The 20,011-nt window shown below is 46.9% G+C and overlaps 1 protein-coding gene across 4 annotated transcripts in view; it reads left to right on the top strand.

The window, feature by feature from the left end:
- The window catches only part of LOC144943266 (homeobox protein Meis1-like), a 251,869-nt gene that overhangs the window by 176,352 nt on the left and 55,506 nt on the right, over positions 1-20,011 (top strand). The window contains exon 9 of one of the 4 annotated variants that reach the window (XM_078870607.1): positions 55-186. The exons of the other annotated variants lie outside the window; for them this stretch is intronic. Coding sequence (XP_078726733.1) covers positions 55-132 — 78 coding nt within the window. The 3' untranslated portion in view covers positions 133-186. Of the gene's footprint in view, positions 1-54; positions 187-20,011 lie in introns of those variants that run through there. 4 annotated transcript variants of the gene reach the window in all.

The following is a 20,011-nucleotide window of genomic DNA, read 5'->3' as shown; positions in this document are numbered from 1 at the left end:
AAGAGCGCGTGAGAGCGTCTCCGTCTTGACTCTCTCTGCGTGCGTCTCCCACAGCCGCCGCTCGTGGGCCAGGCATCAGCGGGCGCCCGGAGTGGAGCTGCGCGCGTTCTGTGCGCGCCGGGTTCACACTGAAGCGACTAAACGCACCGACTCCATGGGGCGACCGGCCACTCAACCCTCACTTGAGCAATAACACAGGGGCCGGGCGGGCCGTGGGAATGTAAAATTAGCACTCCGTGATATTCGCTCGGTTGACCTTTACAGCACGGAGACAATTGATAAAAAAAAATTGACTAGGCCACGTCATTTATCTGGCCTAATTTGTGTTGGGTAATGCCCCACCACCCAACGTGGCTGAACACATTAACTTGTCGCGTGTGTAATCGTTTTATGTGCCAATTATTTGTTGTTCCAGCTGACATGCAAGTTGAAAACTTATTTTCTCGGTTGGTGGAGGGCCTTACAACACAAACTCGACCGGATCATTACGTGGTTCTTCTACCCAAAAGTGAACTATGAATCATAACGATCCATGTGCAGGTAGCCTATGGGTGTCTGCAGCACATTCCGTCATTTGTTTCCACTTTCCTCTGTCTTGTGTCAATATGCTCAAGTAGTGGCCACATCTTTCTGGCACCAATCTATGTCGTCGCCAAGCCATTCCCCGTTAGGTCTTCCTGTTCTTCAGGTGTCTTTCACTTTTCCGAACAACATTTTTTTTATTTTCCTGTTGTCCATCCTACATTTATAAATGTTAAGCATTCATAAATGTTAAGTGAACCAGTAGCCAATCGTGGTTCAGGTGGGGTACAGGAGGCAGAGCCAAGGGGCTCTGAAATGTAATTAGTAGCAATCACATGACGATTAGGCAGTCGTCACACATACACACGTGACACATCACACGACCACAGCGGTGAGTTCCACAGGTGGTGTAGACACGTTTCACGTCGCCCGAGGCGTGTGATGCTCGCTTAACGCGGGGTACCGTGTGTTACACAGCGCAATGTGAATTTCTGCACCTCGCGAGCGTTCGTTCGTCGTGTGTAGCGGCACAGTCAATGATTTGTGACTGCAGTATTCTCACTGGAAACGAAAGATAGGGAAATTCAATTGTATGGTCAACTTTTGACCTTAAATGCATAAAGGTACCTCTATGATGAAGGCTTTTCCACTTCGTAAAAGGATGAATTCAGTGCCAATGACAACGGAAATGTGGTATTACTTCTGGGCTACCACTCCTATCTGTGGATAAGCGTTCAGCGTTGTGTGAACGGGAGTAATGGGAGTGTGGTTAATTCTAATTTCACAGTAGGGGGCGATATTGCTTTGTCTAATCTCAATTGAGTATTTGCATGTAATTTTCCAAATATGGAAAAAGTGGATGACGCCGGCATACAATGGCCGACTCGTTTAGAATCACGTCAAGTAGATGGTGTAGAGTATTTTCCTGTTGATACAAATGCAGTGTTAACCAGGGCGGCCTGCCAGATTGTATTCTATTTTCGTATACCAGGTAAGGCCCACTGAGCTATGTATCTTTTTCAGAAGTGACTTGGCTACAAATGATATCTCAACAAAGTGGCTTATCGTGTGAAAAATTATAGTAGCCAAATACTCTAAATGCATGTTTCTAAATGTGAAGGAAAAAACCGGAGGACCTGTCGAAAAATCCACGCGACCACAGGGAGAGAGAGACACGCAAACTCCATATATACAGGCGTCGGGGTTGGGATTGAACCCATGATCTTCTGCATACCAGGCAAGGTAGTTAACATCTCGCCACCGTGGCGAACCTCTGCAACCAGCGGCGAACGCATTCCTGCTGGGCCGCGTCACCGCCCCGTGTGACAAAGGTGGAAGGGGCGGCCATAGCGGTGGGAGAAACAGCCGGAAGAGTGAGAGGTGGGCCACTCACCTTGCCCCACTTGCCTGCTCCAAACACTCTCAAATGCTTAACCCCTGGCTCGGGTACCTCGTTTTAAACCGTCAACAGCGATCGCGCGTTTTGCTTCCGACGGCGGAGCCCCGTACGCACACGCGATGGCGTCTCGCCTCCCAACACGTTTGAAAGCCCCCCCCCCCAATGGCAACTGTGGGTCCCAAGCACAAAAATATTACCGTCCTGTGGTGACCAAAGCGTGAGTCCCCCTTACATGAGTCCAGAAAAAAAAACTGATGGAGTCCTCTAGTCTGATCCATTCCCTTTACACCAAAGGGGGAAGAGAGAAAAAATAACCATTAAAGAAACAAGGTCCCTAATTCCCAGTACATTTTTATTGAAGTGCCGAACATGGGCTAATGCTGTAAAACACTGCGTTCAGCAAGCTTCAATTATTTTTAACATGCGGTACTAAATGTTTAAATAAGTGAGAGCCTCTCCTCCGCCTTTCTCATTTAACATGGGAGTGCGGCGGAGTGAAGGCAAGGCTTTGGTAAAGAGAAGGGGGGGGGTTAAGAGTGTGGGGGGTGGGGTGAGGGTGGCGAGTGTGGGGGGGGGGCGACTGGGGGTGTGGGATGTGTATTATTGCTTTGGTTCCATTAGCGTGCGTGGCGCGGGGAGGCAAATTGACTGGTGGGGTTGGGGGTGGCGCTCTGTCAACCGTGAAGGTGTCGTCATTAGGAGATGCTCGGAGATCAAAGTCTCGCTGAGCACGGCTGGGCTGGAGCGACCGAGCGCTTGCCAGAGGGCGAACCGCAACTCAAATTGGGCTTCCGTGGAACTCGGCGGCGGTGACATTTGCGAGATGCTTCCTCCGTTTCCCGCAGTCCAACGTTCAGGGAACGTCTTCTGGTCTTCTGATCGTCGAGAATGAACAACGTGTTTTTGCGAAAGTGTGACTCTTTGTCCGACTTCCCTTGCGATGGGCATTTTTGTTAACCCCTTCGTGCAAATTCATTGTCGCCGCTCCACATTAAAATGGCTTATGTTATGTAATTTATTAATCATTTATTTGTGTGGGGGGTGATCGTGTAGTGGTTAGCGCACTGTGCTACCGAGCCGACGCTCCGAGTTCAATTCCTGCTCACGGCCACTGCCAGTGACGATTATCTGAACCAGTCCTGGGCCTCTTCTAGGTCGACTCAGCGTCAAATGAGTACCTGGTGCAGTGTGTAAATATCACGAATAGGGAGACAAAGGTGGTCAGGCGTGGTGCTGGCCACCCACCCCCTCGTGTGCCGTGCCGGCCTTCATAGGTGCTCGCTAACAGCACTTGCCCCAACAGTCTGTTAAGGCTATGCGGGAGATCGTTTTCCCTTGTTATATTTATACACAAAGACCGTAATTTGTGACAGCTTGTCATAGCTCCATCACTTCCCACTGTGTAAAATGCCCTTACATCGTCTGGGAATGGCAGGGCATTTTGGTGTTTGGAATCCATCAGTCTTTTCTCGGATCTAACTGAGAGTATGTATATGGACGATGATGATATCGAGTCCTTTATTTAATTAATCACACGTATATACGAGACTCTCTTGCATTTGACTGCTGGGCTACACTATAGCTGCTTGAATCAGATATGGGCCGAGTTACACGAGTCTTGATTAACCCACACGTGGTTGGGAGACGGTGGCTTAACGACTGATTTCTCGTCAGCCGTGCTCCTCTGTTGTGTCGCCCTGTCGCGAACGAGCAGAATTATAGGTAGATTGTAGCGCTGTGGCGATTAATACCTCAGTGGGCTTTGTCTGGCAGGATGGGGATGGTTTCGTTTTATTTGTTTGTGTTTGGGCGATTTATATTCTTGGTTCTTTTGGTAAAGTCACGTAGAAGGGAGTTAATAAAATAATAAAATATAAAACAATACAATTCTCACGACGTTTCGACCGCAACACTAGTAATCATCATCAGGTGTGAAATGCACGGCAAGAAAATTTGAAAAAAATGGCGTTTTTTTCTTAACGTCAGCACCACGTTTGCTGTGGATTTCACACCTGATGATGATTGCTTGTGTTGTGTAGTTCTTACCCTCCCCTGACTGGGCACATCTGTGAAAAAGAGCTTCTTAGCTTATCAGATTCCTCCAGTATAAATAAATATTCTGATTCTGATTTAACGCAGCGCGTGTTTACGCACACACCGTGGCCTGTCCTCAGCCCGGCTGCCGCGATTCCTTGCCGCGTGAGGCTGCCGACTCATCCCAGGACTCCACTCCGCGTAATGTGGCCCAACACGCCAAATAAAAACGAGAAATATCTGCGCTGTTTGGACAAAGGCAGCATTGATGAAATGGCCTCCTGCTGCATGCACCACCCCAAGCGGACTCGAGGGAGCTGATGCTTGCTTTTGTGTTTTCGGTGTCCTCCAGTGCTGCTCGAGAGGAGCGCTTGCTTGAATTCCTCGCGGTCAGTAGTCACTTGCGAAGTAGACAAAGGTAATTCCTTTTTAAGTGGCACCTCGAGTGCCACATAAAACATTCGATAAGCCTGGCGCGGCATCTGCCCAGAATTCCTTTAAATAGCAACCGTATAATTTCCGCTGGCTCAAGCCACGAGTGATATTAAGTGGGCGATTTGATTACATTTACTACGTGGACACCCTTGCAAGCGAGATGTTCCATATTTCAGATTTTAGCAGATGAAATATTTGCATAAAATAAAATAAATAAAGGTTACATCGTGAGCAGTGGCGGTTCGGAGAATCGCTGCGCCTAAAGTGGTGAGATTGGAATCCGTGCAGACTTGGGAGTTACGTGTTTTTTTAGGCCCACCAATCCGACACTGATTACCATAATTCCTTGTGTCAGCTGTGACAAATAACATGGCTTGAATGGACCGGCTTTAGAGATGTTCCCTAGTAACGTGCGTCTGTGGCGCATCCACTGCGGGGCGAATGGGGCAGCGCTGCAAGCCGCGTGCATGCAGCTTGCACCACAGCCACGATCGCTGCCAAGCGAGTGAAGTTGCAGACCATCTTCACTTGCCCTTGCATTGAGGCAAGTTACGGTACGTTATTTTGACTATTGACACTTTTAGAACGGCCACCGCGGCAATGTGAAGGTGTGCGAGAGAATGGTGAAGAGTTAGAGGACAGCTACGGAGGAAGACGTGAGCGGGGAGCGGTACGGTTTTTTTAAACTGGCACATCAACCACAAGAGTTGAATTTCAACCCATGCCAGATGATGGAAATTCAGTCTGTAGTTTGAAAAGGACATAGGCGTGCGAAAGAGATGCACTGTGGAGATGTCGAACAGAAAAGGGAATGAGATACAACGTAATGGAAAGGATTAAGAGTCTGTAACCGCCCTTGCTGGAACTGTGTTAAAATACCAACTGAAACGTCAGACTAGTTCGCAATAAAACGTGGCCTGTGACAGGGAGTGTTCCATTGCCATTCTGTTCGTGTTTGAAATAGATGAGATGTTAGGGAAGGGTACAGGAAGGATTTGCAAGGGAAGGGAACAGGAATAAGGTCTATTTGCCAATAGCTCAGGACCACCAACAGAGAATAGCTGTGCTCAATGTTCATACGATTATGGGCCCATGTTTACTGAACAGCAACACGCTTCAGGTTATTGCCACTGGTGTCACCAAACCTCATGCTTCCTTCTGGCAGACACCGCAGTTGTTACATTGTTGAACTTCAAGGTTTGCTCGTGCTGTCTCGTCACTTTAATCGTTGCCAGATTCTGGCTACCAATCCAATAGCTGTCTCGGTTACCCAGCCACCTCTATCCAGCACACATACACCACTCATCAAGAGCTAACTAGATCTACCAAAGCCAACTAGATCTACCAACGCTAACTAAATCTACCAATGCCAACTAGATCTACCAATTTCAACTATATCTACCAACACTAACTAGATCTACAGCGCTCTCTGGCCATCAAGATGTTATGATCCCCTCACCCCTGCCCCTCCAAATTGCTAACTCTGTCCTGCGTTGAAATTCGTAGCATCTTGCGTTCAAATGCAAGAAGGGCCGTATCTAGTCGATTTGTAAAAGTACAGCTCAGTCATTGGTGCCGTCGCACAGAAGTGCCTTAAAACGTTAATTATTTACGGATATCCTTTGGCAAAAACCCGATGCGCCTCAACAAAGAACTCACCAAATGATGTTGAGTTTCAATAGATTTTTTCGCCTGGTAAAATAAAGCGCCATCGATCGATCGATGGCTCGAACGCTGGGGGGGGGGGCGTATTAACGCGTGCATTTGATCGGGAGGCTCGTCTCTGCGAGAGAGAGAGCGAGCGAAAGGAGAGCGAGAGGAGAGATATTGGGGAGTGGATTTCTTGCTGATGCCCGTGCGCCGGGCTGACCTCTCCGCGTGCGCGCTGGACACTGCCTGGGCCCATTAATCACTCGCCACGCCGTCAGATCTCCCGTCAGCTACGCAGCCAGTGATGAATGGATCAGGCGCCGGCTGTAATTTATTGATTTGCTTTTTTTTGTTTAGGGAGTACCAAAAAAAAAGATACCAAACAAAAGACAAATTGCCCACGATATGGCCTACACTGTAATCACGTGTGCGGTGCTCTTCCACAAGAGGTTTATAAAGTCGTTTGGTTGCGAGCGTCGCGGACGAGAAGATAGTTGATGAAATAGAAAAAAATAAATTGGTTCTGTTTGGTGACTGGGTAGCATCGTGACTGTAACGAGCTCCTCAAGCCCTGCAGCGAGTCAGACAGGAAGAGCCGTTCCACACTCCAACAAGGTCGTTCCCATCAGCAGCCCTGAGCCAGAGGTGTAAATTCCACATTTTCATGACAGCGGCGAGTCACCCTGTAGGGGAAGAGCCCTGTTGACTTCACATTGAGTGGTACGAATTTAATGAACTCTAAATAATAGGCAAAACATATTTACTCCTCAACGAGATTTAAACTCGGTGGATATTAAAAGTGTCGTCGTGAACTGGGTGGCCTTGTCATCCCTCAGCCTCGGCGTTTGGATTCCGTGTGGATTTTTACAAAATAATTTGTTTTTTTTGGGTGCAATTGTGAACAACGACCATATTAGAGGTTAGTACATCTAATCGGAAATAATCATTGGTTAACTGCAGCTCCGAGGCTAGGTCCTATAAGGTGTGCGGTGAAGTTAGGAGATGTCCATGTGATTGGCATTTGAAGGCCTGAAGACCAGAATCAGTGATTTCTCCGACAATGTGTTCAGGGAGGCAGTTACATATCTGGACAACAGAGTTAAGGGATATTCCTACACATTGGTGCTGCAAAACAAGCCATTGTGCTTCCTGAATAAAAAAATAAAAATGTTGAGATCGCAACGTGCGAATTGTGTGTTCACTCTCAACGAGGGTTGAGAGAAGAGAATTATCCTGAGGCACGGCAAAGCGCAGATGAGCGGGAAGGCTGCCAAACCCGACGTCAATAATTCCCTCCAAGCTCTGCGGTCCTATGTTGGGGATCTTTGACTAATTCCATGAATGAGTGTTACATACAATATTGATATGGGTAAACCGTGAATCCATGCTCAATTGTTTTGTTTTATTATTCAGAAAGCACTCCCCTTAAGGTTGCATCCGCCAATGTGGTTTTGTTTGCAGTCAGCACAGCAAAAAGGGTGCCCTTTCCTTCCCGATTCATTTGCAAAGCTCCAAGGAAAACGCTGCTCAGGGCAAACGAACTTTTTTGTTTGAAAATTCACAATTCCTTATGGCGTGCATCATTTTGCTACTCGGCACACTTCCTGCAGCATAGTCGGACCTGATCTGTTTCAGAGGAAGAATATTCATCACGATGGCGTCACGACCACCGGTGGTCATGCTGTGAGAAAGAAAAGTTAAAATGTTCCTATCTGCCCTGCATTAAGGTAATCTAGGGCCCTCAGCTGTGGGTCTCTATGCAATCCTATGGGTCTCTATGTAAGCATATGGATAACTATGCAAACCTATCGGTAACGATGTATACCTATGAGTAACTGTGTAATCCATTGAGTCCGTGCCCAGTATTGCTTTATATTGCATTTAAGTCATTAATGCCCTGCCCCCTTGTGAGTGTGTGCATATGGCCCATACACAAGAGCATGATGTGGCCACTGGGCATCTGGGCCATTGTCGATAGGGTCAGGAATGTATCAGCCCAGCTTTGTCCAAGAGCAAGATAGCATCGGGGCTGCGATGCTGGGGCCATCTATTGAGCACGCATGGAGGGGGGAGTGGGGGGTTAACCCAAATGCGTAGCTTGCATATGGGGGGGTCTACTGACAGTGTACGTACGCATAGGAAACGGGGGGGGGTATGAAGCCTCGATAATAATTTGTCTACATTGGCCTTCAAATGAGTCGGATAGTCCGGCGGTGGACTGTTTGCTTCAACACGTTCATATTATTCACCCTTGATCGTTTCTGCGTGGATTAAATGTCGGCCGTTCTATAGGATTCGGAGCGGAGGGGGGGGGCGCCAGGCGTACGTACGCAGGTAGGGGGGTGGTTTACAAAGTCCGCGTGCGTACAGGGAGGGGGGGAGGGGTCAAGTTTTGACAGATTTTTGCGTACCGACTAAATAGATGCCCCCCTGCTGCTTCCGCTGTTGTCGGCACATCAGTGACGCAGCCTGGGACTGCTCTACAAACTGACAAAACCCCGGGACTATTATTACTACTTTTATTCTTGGTACTTTCGGTAAAGTCACGTAGAAGGGAAATACAATACAATTATCACGACGTTTTGATTGCAACACAAGTAATCATAATAAGGTGTGAAAACCACAGCAAGAAAATAAAAAAAACGTCGTGAGAATTGTATTGTTTTATTTGTATTATTTACCTTCTACGTGACTTTACCGAAATAACCAAGAATATGAATCCCTGCAGTCACGGAAGCTTTCAATCGAAACTATTATTACTATTCACGTCCAGGGAAGGCAGCAGCTAACCTCAAAATGACGAGCCTGGGGTAAAAACAAAAACCCCCATCACAACACACTTCAACCAGGATAATAATCCATTCGCGATGTAGTTACTTCTATTCGTGTTAAACGAGTGGGGGTCATGGCCGGGCTTGTTTAAAGTTTGCTGCGGGCAGCACCAGCGGCGGCGTGACGCGGCTTGGAGCCATCGCTCCACGAGTCACGAGCACGTGGCCGGCAAGCCAGGAGCTGTCTGGGGGGGGGGGTGTCCAGTGGGGCTGTCTCCCTCACCCTCCACTCTCTCGCTCTCTCTCGTTTCCTCCCCATCATCACCCTCGTCTGCCATTCCACTCTCCACATTTGCCTTCAGCCCCTCCTCATTCCGTTGTGTCCGTCTGCGCGAGTGTCTCCGTGTTGAAGAAACAAAACAAAAAAGTCGATTTAACGGTTTTTCTTGTGTGCCACCACGCGTTGTTTGTGGTGCTGGTGGGGAGCGGTCCGCGCGCTCCGAACACGGCCAACACCACTCGCGATTATTATCTTAACCGGTGCTGGGCCTCCCCTAGGTCGACTCAGCGTCATCAAATGAGTACCGAGTACGACGTGTAAACATCGCCACTGCGGAGACAAAGGCGTCCGGGCGTGGTGTTGGCCACCCACCCCCTCGTGTGCCGTGCTCGCTAACAGCACTTGCCCCAACAGTCTGTCACAAGGCTGCTTGTGGAGGAGAGGCGTGGGATGTTTTAGTGACGCATCGATTAACAGCCGAACAACATTGCCTCTTGAGATCACGGTGTGGCTGTCGAACTCTGTGCATAAGCAGAGGTGGTTTTCGATTCGTATACGTTGCATATAAGGGGTTTAATGTGACCCCCTGCAGCCGATAGGTGCCAATATATTAAATAAAAAAAAACATATATTCCTGAAGTGAATCGTGACTGAATATATTTAGTTGAATTGCTGGAACTATGGAGGGGTTAGTGGGGGTAAATTGCCTCTCAAGAAGAAGCAGCAGTAGCCCCCCATGAGGCAGTCCACAAGGCCCACGGTGGCCACAAGTCTGGCCAGACGATGGGGGCCCTTCCTCGCCTATGTGCGCTCACAAAAAAGGCTGCCTAAAGGGGCCGTCCATAAATGACGTCACGCACCTGGGGGGGGGGGGGGAAGACATTTGTGACGATGTGTGACGAGGGGGGGGGTTGAGAAATGTGACGTCACATCAAAATGCGCAACTTTAAATAAATATAGACAACACGTTCTACTTAATTAAATAGACTTTTTAATGAATGTTTTCTCCTACAACATCAGAGCGCAACGCCACATTAAATACGCACTACAATAACAATAGTTTAAATCGATTTGAAGCATGTTTTATTTTCAAAATGGAAATATGGTTTTGGGGGGAGGGGGCAGAGCTTTGTGACGTCATATTTGAGGGGGGGGCTGACTTTTTGTGACGCCGTGTGACGAGGGGGGGGGGGTCAAAAATAGTCCAAAAGCGCTTGACGTCATTCATGGACGGCCCCTAAGAACAAAACAACGATTTCCCACCCCACTTAATTCAGACTTTTCTAACCGACCGATGCACCAATGAGAGCGCCTCTTTACACAACGTGGGAGGTGGCACTTTGAAGGGCGCCTCGTCTTGGAGTAGCTCCGTGGCGTCTTCGTGGGTCCTTCTCCGACGCTGCGTTGCTGACTCAGGGACTTGTTGGAAAGACATTTCACTCCCGAGCCGTAAAAAACATTGTTCAGTGACATCGGTTAATGTTTTTTTTCGGTTAACGTTTCGCCTCAAATAGGACCCCCATAGTCTCGACGAACATTAACATTGTTCACTGAGGGAAACGCATATTCTTGGTTCTTTTGGTTAAGTCACGTAGAAGGGAAATGATGAAATAATAAACATTTCTCACGACGTTTCGATTGTAACACAAGCAATCAAAACGTTGTGAGAATTGTATTGTTTTATTCTAATTATTTTATTACTTCCCTTCTACGTAACTTTACCGAAAGAACCAAGAATATGAATCTCTGCAGTCACGAAAGCTTTACGTTACGCACGTGGGCGCCAATTTCAGCCAATCCGAGCGCTCGTAAATAGACTGAGCAATGCCCTCAGCCAATCAGAGAGTCCATTTATGAGCTTTGTCTACATGCGTTTTGTGTTTTGGCAGTGGAAACGGCTCTCTCTTGCAGACTCCGTGATTTTTGTCTACTTATTTTTTTAGCTCACAAGTTAATTTGATTAACGGTTATTTCGGTTAACAGTAGTTTTCGTGGAACGGAATAAACACGTTAAACGATCGACCACTGCACGGGCACAGGGTCAAAGCTGACGAGACATTTGCAGGAATCAACATGGCCAATATGCTCACGTCTTCACATTTGCAATTGGCGATACATCCACGTTAGATAACAGAAGCATCGTTCTTTTGTTTTGTTTGGGTGAGGAATTGGGCTGCCGAGAAACGGTGAACTTTTGAGTGGCTTATGGCGAGTGTGCGATCCTTAAATGGGCAATGGCTGGCCGGGGCTTTGAGGGGTGACCTCCAGAAAACCTCTTGTAAAGCGTGCAGCCTCCAACCGGCGCATTCATCACCAGCGTCCCCGCACAGCCAGATGGGCTGTCAACACAGGCACCAAACCCAGCCCTTGTCCAGATTGAGGAACAACTTCGCCCGGCCACCTCCTACCTCCCCCACACACTCCCCCCCCAAACACTATCCCCCCCACACCCCCCCCCCACACACGCCCCCCACAACCCCCTCCACCATACTACCCCCCCCCACACTATCCCCCCCATCACAATCCCCCCCAACACTATCCCCCCACAACCCCCCACCACGACCCCCCCAACACTATCCCCCCACAACCCCCTTCACCACACTACCCCCCCTCACACACTCCACCCACAACCCCCTCCACCACACCCCCCCCCCACCACACTATCCCCCACAACCCCCTCCACCACATTACCCCCCGACACTATCCCCCCCACCGCACTAACCCCCCCCCAACACTATCCCTCTACAACCCCCCCCACCACACTACCCCCCCCCCACACTATCCCCCACAACCCCCCCCCCACCACACTACCCCCCCACCACACCCCCCCCCACCACTACCCCCCCACCACACCCCCCCCCACCACTACCCCCCCAATATCTCCCCCCGCCCCCCACCCCCCCTTCCATGCTGAAGAAGTCGGGGTTTGTGCGGTTAACCGGAAGGTCAGTCAAAGACAAGTGCTGTTTACAAAAGATTATGTGGATTCTTATGCACTATTTACTATTGCTAATCTTTTTTTTTTTACCACTGAGCTATATAGCTCGTTTTTAAGAAGCGACCTGGCTATTACAAATGATAGCTCAACGAAGTGGGTTATCATCATCACGTGGACACTTTATTAGTGGCCAAATGAATGTTGATTCTAAACGTGGAGGTACAAACTGGAGGAGCTGGAGAACAATCCACGCGACCACGGGAGAATACGCGAACTCCAAATACACAGCAGGCAGCAGGGTCGGTATTGAACCCACGACCTCCTGCATACCAGTTGAGGGAGAAAACATCTCGCCAACGTGTCGCCCCGATGTCATATGAAGACATCGTGTTGGCTCTATTAAATCGAATCCACTCCTGATGCACGCTCACGTCGTCACATCCTCACTGTTAACTCGATGGTTTCAAAATGAAAGCGATTTGCTGCTGCTCATGAACATTGTTGCTCTGCACCAGTGGTGGAATTTCCCCTTTCCTATGGCAGGGTTGAGTCTCTCCATAGGAGTTCCACTGTTGACTTCTCACAGAGTGATGCATATTGTATCGACCTCAGAGGGATGATGGCCTGAGTCAATCCCCAACCCAAGATTTAAACTCGTAACTTTGCGACGGTGAGCCGCCCCGCTCTTCCACTGAGCCATCAGGATATTTTTGTCACAAACGAGCATGAGCGCAAGTGCCAATGTACGGTCGAACATTAGCACAAGCTGCATTCATAACGCAAAGTCCAACTTGAATATAAAAAAATAACAATATAACAATGGATGTTTAACAAAAAAAGCCTCATTCGGTCTGAATTTTCCATTCAGAAGGGTCCTGCTGAGGGCATTGGTCAAATCCTCTCTGGGTATTGAACAAGTGGATGGGAACTAGAGTGCATTCATAGAAAACCCAAACGTGCAAGGCACCGACACAAAATAAATCGGCGACCTACGTTTTGCACTGCCTCCTGTAGGCCTCTTGTTACCGATTCTGATGGGCTTCTCAAAGGCGTGATTTTAAAACGACTCGCTACATCGTCCCCCCCCCCCCCCCCTAGAAAAGTTGTAAACTTACTCGCTGGCATCACCACACCCTGATAAGCTACATCAGCTTCACTCGTAACACCTACCCCAACTTAAACTCCGTTGCAGCCCTCATCCTTTTGCGACCGATAGCCGCGATGCTAACCCGAATGCATATATTAACCGTAATGCAATTGCTGAACTCGATCCTAACGCTAATCTCAAGCCTAGCTCCCCAAATACTAAGTGCCATGTGTCTCTCTGCTCGCATGAATGTTGAGCTTTCCTGCTGTCAAGAGTCGAATGGTGAAACCGGATCATGACTCGCATAGTGTGAATCGTTGAATCAAATAACTCGTTAAGCGTTCTCACATGGTTAACAATAAAGGACGATGATTAATTATGTTTATTTAATATCTTTTAAAGGTTGTAATGTCCCAGGAATGTGGAATAAACATGCCATAAAATTTCGATATCCCTCCATCCCCTCCCTATCTCGCACACAACACCACTACCCCTGCTATTTCTACAGCTACAACGAGTCAAAAAATATATAAAATAAACCTCGAGAGAAGTATCCCCTGGGAGGCATGGAGGGACCTGTGTGAAAAGGCCTTTCAGATAAATGACTCAGATAGAGCATCCGATCTAATATCTTGAAACCGCTGCGGAGATTCTCCCAGCTCGTATCAATATTAACTTGGCAGAGATGACTCAATATTTTATGTCGCTCGCCGCAGATACAATTGCCCTGCTGAACCCAAAACATGCTACTGATGTCTTGATGGAATCGGGGAGGGGGGGGAGCTTTGTGAAACGAAACCAGCCGAAAAAAAAGGTGAAACGTTGAGGAGATGACCTTCCATTCAAAAGACAAATCCACCATTGGATTGTTGTCACGAAGGGAATATAGAGCATGGGACAAGACCTTGACCTGAGGCTATTGATGTATCTGTGTATATATATCTAAATCTGTAATATAAATACGTGAGCTGCAACATTTACCTCGATTGTTTTCTGTATTGCTGCTTCAATGTTTATTTGCCGGCGTTTATATTTCCTTGGGCTGCACTGTGTTAGCGGATGGCTCCTGACCACCGTATCATCATAATGCAGTCCCACGACACCCAGTATCTTCTTATCAATGGGGCTGTGCCTTGCTGAAGAGAGGTAATAAAGTTGAAACAGAACCAAGGTTGCCACATTGAAGCAAATGTTTCTCGAATAGACTGCATTGGTAGATTCAAAGGCGAATACGTTCTTATTCATTTTTACTATTGTTATGTTTGTTTTTTAGAAAGTTAAATGTCTATTATGCAAAAACAGTCAGATTGAGCAGGGTATGGTAGGCACCAGTTTCACCATAGAACACAGTTACAGCTGACAAACCACACCCCTTTGCCAACTCATCACCAAGCGGTGCTAATTTCATCAACCTCGCAGGGGTGAGAGGGGAGATGATGTGCTGAGTCTGATGGTTCTGTTATGGGAGTTAAACTCCAGATCTCACGACGTCTGTGGTTCGAAAAGTTTAACTTGGGGCACCACGGTGGCGAGATATTGACTACCTCGCCCAGTATACATGAGGTCGTGGGTTCTATCCCGACCCTGTGACGCCTATATATTTGGAGTTTCCATGTTCTCCCCATTGTCGTGGGGATTTTTCTCCGAGCCCTCCAGTTTTCCCTCCACATTTAGAATGAACATGCTGCTACTATAAATGTCCACATGATAAGCCACTTCATTTGGGCTATCATTTGTGGCCAGGTCGCTTCCGCAAAAGAGCTATATTGCTCAGTGGGCCTTATCTGGTAAAATAAAAAAAAATAGTTTTTCATCTTACATTGCTTGCGCATGGCTCAATGTTTTCACGCGTTTATGACGGACATCAAAAATCTCACGGGGGGTGGGGGAGGGACGCGTGCCACGCGTTAGGGTTAGGATGAGAAAACCCTTCCTCATACGTTATAAGTGCTCAGCAAAATTATGAAAGCTCATTTTAACGAATTGCATTCAGATGGAGAGGAATGTGTGTGTGTTTTCTTAGATGTTTTTAAAAATTTGTTTTATTTATGTGTTTATTATTATTGTAATTATGTTTATTATTGTTATTGTACTCGTGTGTTTACTGTGTTTTTTATTGTTATTGCACTCATGTGTTTATTATTATTATTATTTTACTCATGTTTATTATGATAGTACTCGTGTGTTTATTATTTTTATTAGACTAATGTGTTAATTATTATTCATCTCGTGTGTATATTTGCAGCTTCAAAGTGGTGTCTCTTATCGAGGACAATGGTAAACTAGTATCCACGGATGATCACACGCACCACTGTGGCTGTTTGAAGTCGAGGAATTTAATGACATACTTACATTACTCATCGTGGCTGACTTCAGCAAAGCTACACTTTGCTTAAGATCGCAACGGATAATTTTTTTGTGTTTAAATCAGGGTGGAGCTTAACTAAATTCTTTATTTATTTTTAAGCACATTAGCCGGTGGCTAACAGTCCCAAAAATCTGCAGCGTTCATGAACCAGCTGAGAGGCTTAATTCTAGACTTTGTTTTTAGTTCTTGGCGTGATTATTCCATCCCCCCCCATATTTGTGCAAGTTTACAAATATATGTGTGCAAGTATCTGTGAGCGCGCACACGCACATACACACGCACAAGTAATTTTACGTGACCCGCCAAGACCGTGGTCATTCAGGGATCAGAGGTCGTGGACCCCTTGGCCACTCGGCAGCTCATTAATCATTGCGGGGGGTCACGACCCTCCCTTTGACAGTTGGGAATGAGATTAATGACAGCGAGGGGTAGCCCGAGGTCAAGACCTTTCATGAGCGTCTTAGCGTACGGGGGGGGGGACATCACACACAGCAGTAGCTGGGCGAAATGTCCATTGTTGCGCGTGCGCGAGCTTCTTTTGAGTGCAAACGGTAAGCGGCCCGATCGCGAGCGGCTACGGGCGGCGGAGATCGCTTGAGACCGGGAAGAGGGGGGCGGAGGGGGGTCGGTGCAGGCTTTGGGAGATTCGTGGCCACTGGGGGTCGGGGGCCTGGGCCGAGCCGTAAAACGGTTTTCTCATTGTGCACGAAAAAACGACTGCGGCATCACATACAAGGGGGGCCCAAACAAAAAGCGGGCCAATATTGAATGACGGTTGGGGGGGGCAGGGGGGAGTGGGTGGGGGGGGGGGCAGAGAGCCAGAGGGGAGGGGCAGCTTATGGGAAGGGACACCGCCAGATGAGGTCGGGGGTGGGGGGCTTGGCGAGTTGGAGTTCTCGTGGTGGTAGAGGAAGAGAAATGCCCGACGCGAGCGAGCGAATGGGGGGAGCGGTGGTTTGCGTGGCAGCGTGCGTGTAAGGAGTGTTGTGTGCACAGAGTGGTTGTTTTTTATGTTTGGGCTAAAATTGTTATGACTGCACTGGGCTGGCAGACGTCGTGTTTACAAGAACTCGTGACTAATGTCATCTGTTGGTTGAACCGCTGCCAGGATGTATTAAGAAATGAGACAGGCGAGATTTTTCGTCTTTCCACCCATTAGCGCTGGCCGTTTCTTTTCCACGAAGCACTTTTATTCCAATTTTACAAATTAATGCAATAGATGACTTCATGTGAAATGGTAAAAGTTAAGTAAAATGTAATGCGGGAAACATATTTCTTTGTGCTTTTTAGATGATTATTTTTCATGCAGGGAGATGGTCTGTTAGAGGCAGTACAACAAGTACTGTAGTTTAAAACTGGTCTGCACAATTTGTATCTCCTGATTTTACGAAAAAGATTTCCCCACAGGTTCCTGGTTTACTTCAACACGAACATAGATACAGAGGGATTTGGCCTCTCTGCTGAAAAGGAGCCTTTAAGATAAAAACTAAACAGCATTCGTCAATAACACGGTAACCTTGAAACGGAAAAAATAAGCAACGTTTCGGGTCATGGCCCTTCTTCATGAAGGCCACATCATTATGAACGAATGTGTTGGGTTTTATATCTGTGCTCGTGCACCACTGTCAATGCAGCAGCAGCATCAAGTCATTTGTTTAACTTTTCAAATGATATCTTTACAAAGTGAGGCTATCCTGGGTAAAGAGCTATCGTGTTTGTGTACTGTTTGTGGTAACGTTCTTACCCGCCCCGACTGGACATCTGTGAATAAGAGCTTCATATCTCATCGGATTTATACCGGCTAAATACAGATTCTAATTCTGAATGACGATTGTAGAATTTCCTATTCTTCCCAATTATTTTTTTACATTAATTTTGCTGTGAATTTTTTTTTGCAGATATTGTGATATTTGATGAAGTAAGGTTAAAACTGCCTGGATGTATTTAGACAAGAGAAATGGGAGGGTGACTATACTTAATATACCGGAGATAATTGATTTGGATGTGATGGAAGACATAGGAGATGTATTTATAAAGAAATAGGTTGCGTTGCATTATTATTCCATCCCCGTACCTCTGATTTCCTTCCCACGCACCTCCGATTAACACATTTGGCTACATACGGTGCGAAAGAAATTCAACATACATGAATAGATATAAGGCAGATAATAGAGGCATTTAGATAAGATCGAATGTAGTCAGATTTTCATCTGAAAGCACGTTTATTTTCTCTTACATACTTATCTGTGGAGGGTTATTTTACTCTTAGATTTCATACTCTTTGGTTCTTTCGGTAAAGCCACGTAGGTAGAAAAATTATTAATAGAACACGACGTTTCAATCGCAACACAAGCAATCGTCTTCAGGTGAAACAATACAGCAGGCGGACAGCTGAGGCAGGAGGAAATGTAGCGAGAAATCTGCTGCAACCAAAGGTTGTATAGGTTTGTGGTAGGTACAACCCAAGGGTAAGTGAGCGGGGATAGGGATTGCTTGTGTTGCGATCGAAACGTCGTGTTCTATTAGTTATTTTTCTATCCACGTGGCTTAACCGAAAGAACCAAAGAGTATGAATTCCTGCAGTCACGAAAGCTTCAAATCAGGATCTTAGTTTTAATGTGAAGGGTTTTTCCTGGCATTCTGTTGTAAAGCGCTGTGAGGCTTTGTGTGAATGGTGCTTTATACAACTGACTTTTACTTACTTACTCATAAGAGATGGATGGAATATATATATACTGTATAGATATACTGAACAAGTTGGTCCTACATTATAATTTTGACGAACGATATATTTTATAAATCGCAATAGTTCCTGCAAATGTATAAGACGGGGCCTCACCTTCCACCCCACCACCTCCTCACTTTTGACCCCACGAAGTTAACCCAAACGACTGTTAACCTTCACGAGGGACGTTAATCCTCGTAAGCTTTCCCCAACACCAACATGAGAATTCATTCAAAGTGCTCGGTTTCTTTCATGGGTGGGCGGGCAGCCTTGGGGAGGCCTTCACCAGGCAGAGGATCAACCGTGGCTCTTCATGAGATGACTCAAGTGATGTTGACTGACCTCACAGACAGAACGAAAACACGTACAGTAGAACATTTCGCAAATTGTTGTTCAGGAAAAGGATTCACCCTGTTCCTAGGACGGGCTGGTACCATCTTGTGTGAAACTTATGCCGCCCTCTAGTGGTCGTTTGAAAGTATAATCTATTTTTTACCGAGGTCATAGGTCATACATAGGTCGTAATGGGTTCCACAGATTCCTGGTTCCCTCTTGATCCGAGTGAACCATTGCTTGACTCTTTACTCGAGCAAGTGCAGCGACTCCTAATCTGACAGTCAGTCAAAATAAGTCCCTACGAACTGTATGAGGACTTTGACGTGATAGAGGGGTTAAAAGAGAGCGATAGAGACATGTGTGAGCGCGCGAGAGAAGAAATGTGTGTGAGCGATAAGAGGAGACCGAAGTTTCCAAAGAGATTCAAGGTAGAAAATAAACGCGAGAGATCTATTCAGAATACATGTACTCCGGGAGAACAATGAGATAGGAGAGATGCATCGACATAAATGCACATGGGTACTACACTCCCGCAAACTATGAAATGTAGGATTTACCTCCAAGCACCCGCCCTTTCTCCCTCCCTCCCGTGCACCGCTTGACTACAGAGACTGCACGCCGAGCAAGATAGAAAAACGTTTGAGAACAACGTGGCCCAGTTAGGGGCATCACAGTGGCGAGATGTTAAATACCACGCCTGGTATACAAGAGGATGTGGGTTCGGTGTGCATGTCTCTCTCCCTATGGTCGCATGGATTTTTCTCCGTGTCCTCGGGTTTTTACCTCCACATTTAGAAATATGCATTTAGAGTATTTGGCTGCTATAAATTTCCACATGATGAGCCACTTCGTTGGGCTATCATTTGTGTCCATCTCGCTTCTGAATACGAGCTATATCACTCAGTGGGCCTTACCTGGTAAAATAAAATAAAAATAGTTTCGTTTCTTCCACGGGCTGTAGTTTAGACGGCTCTTGTGTTCGTGCTTTGTGAGATTGAACCGCAGGCTCCTCTTGCCTAGCGGACACGCCGAGGAGTCGACGGACGTTACTGAATGATGGATGGGAAGGGTGGTCCAGCTTTCAGATCAACATCTGGCCAATTAGTCATTACAAGCCCACAATGTGGTTAGGAAGCAATTAAGAGGCATTATTCCACCACAGGGTTACACAGACCCGGCTGAGCATATCGCTGTGGATATTACAGACTGAGTGAAATCCCAACGTTGCATCACAAGACACGGACTTGGTAATGAGATCATAGTCATTATGTGATTTTAATTTGATGTCATTAATTGGCTACAGTGCATCTAATATAAAAATATGGAGGGTTTTTTTTTACGTGTTTGCTATGGCTTGCCGGAAGAAAAAAAACAGATACATGTGTGCTGTTATTATTATTTAACAAATTAAATCACAGAGGTGGGCATCGTGAAAGGTCAGGGTCTTGGAAGGCCTCTTCCAGCCG

The sequence above is a fragment of the Lampetra fluviatilis genome, chromosome 30, assembly GCF_964198595.1.
Source record: "Lampetra fluviatilis chromosome 30, kcLamFluv1.1, whole genome shotgun sequence".
Taxonomy (NCBI): Eukaryota; Metazoa; Chordata; class Hyperoartia; order Petromyzontiformes; family Petromyzontidae; genus Lampetra; species Lampetra fluviatilis.
The sequence above is the reverse complement of the archived record's forward strand: the minus strand, read 5'-3'. Positions and strand labels throughout refer to the sequence as shown.